Source organism: Lagopus leucura, unplaced genomic scaffold (assembly GCF_019238085.1).
Source record: "Lagopus leucura isolate 7727_CA_CO unplaced genomic scaffold, USGS_WTPT01 39363-0_obj-0_obj, whole genome shotgun sequence".
Lineage (NCBI taxonomy): Eukaryota > Metazoa > Chordata > Aves > Galliformes > Phasianidae > Lagopus > Lagopus leucura.
In genome coordinates, this window is record NW_024966570.1 from 1 (window position 1) to 1,072 (window position 1,072).

Below are 1,072 nucleotides of genomic sequence, written 5' to 3' on the forward strand. Positions count from 1 at the left end.
GCAGGGATAACATATGGAGGGATCGGCTCCAGCAAGATCAGGATCAAACTGTTGGAGTTCTCACTAAACAACTTGTGATGGGCAAAGTACAGCTCGTAGTGACACCACTCGCTCTGCACAAAGTTGGGGGACAGCACAAAGATGGACTTGTAGCTCTTCTCAATGCAGTTGATGATATTCTCCACAATGCTTTTGCCAGGGATGAAGTTCCTCTCGTGCTGACACAGCTGGATGCAGCCCTCCCCCTTCTCCAGGTTGGGGATCAGCTCGTTCTTCACCCACAACGAATCGCGTTCGCTGTACGAAATGAAGGCGTGGAACTGCAGAACGGTTTCCCGCTGCTCGGGGCAGCCGTGCCAAGCTCTCCGCTTCGTCCGCGTCCACTGCCACAGCATCCGCACGTACCACGGCACATCCAGGTAGATGCACAGGAAGGCCACCACAGCCACCAGCACCAGCGTCAGCAGCAGAGCTGTCACGAGCAGCAGAGTGGTGTTGCAGGCCAGCTCGGTCAGGTGGAAGTCCTTCAGCTGCGTGCCGCTCAGGTCTTCTGGGTACTTGCACACGTACGCCTCTGGCCAGCTGGACAGCTTGCCCCCAGACCGCCTTTCCAGGCGCAGGAAGTCCTGCAGCTCACACGAACACTTGAACGGGTTTTGCCCAGCTTGCAGCTCCTTCACGCTCGGGCAGCTCTCAAAGAAGTCGGCACTTGGCGTGAGGATCAAATTCCTCTCTATGTTCAGGATCGCCAGGCCCGCAAAGGCCCTGCACCCTGGCAGGTCGGCCAGCCTGTTGGATGCCAGGTTCAGCTCCTTCAAGGACTGCAGCTCAGCAATCCCCTTGGGGACGCTGGCAATCTGGTTGTTTTGTAGGTCCAGTTTGCTGATACGAACGGGCAGGCACTCAAACACGGACTCTGTCAGCTGGTTGGAGGACAGGTCCAGCTCTGACAGAGAATCAGTCCACTGGCAGCGCTTCTCAGCTCCACTGTTACGCAGCAAGTTGCTGCTCATGTCCAGATACCTCAGTGATTTCATACGGCTGGTCATGAAGCTCACCTTGGAAAGGCTCT

The 1,072-nt window shown here is 56.6% G+C and overlaps 1 protein-coding gene across 1 annotated transcript; it reads right to left on the reverse strand.

Moving 5' to 3' along the window:
* Positions 1-5: 5 nt before the first annotated feature.
* LOC122192650 (toll-like receptor 6) lies at positions 6-1,066 on the reverse strand (the record flags this gene model as incomplete). Its single annotated transcript, XM_042893270.1, has 1 exon — positions 6-1,066. A coding segment is annotated over exon 1 (1,044 nt), but the record flags the coding sequence as incomplete, so codon positions are not given.
* Positions 1,067-1,072: the final 6 nt, after the last annotated feature.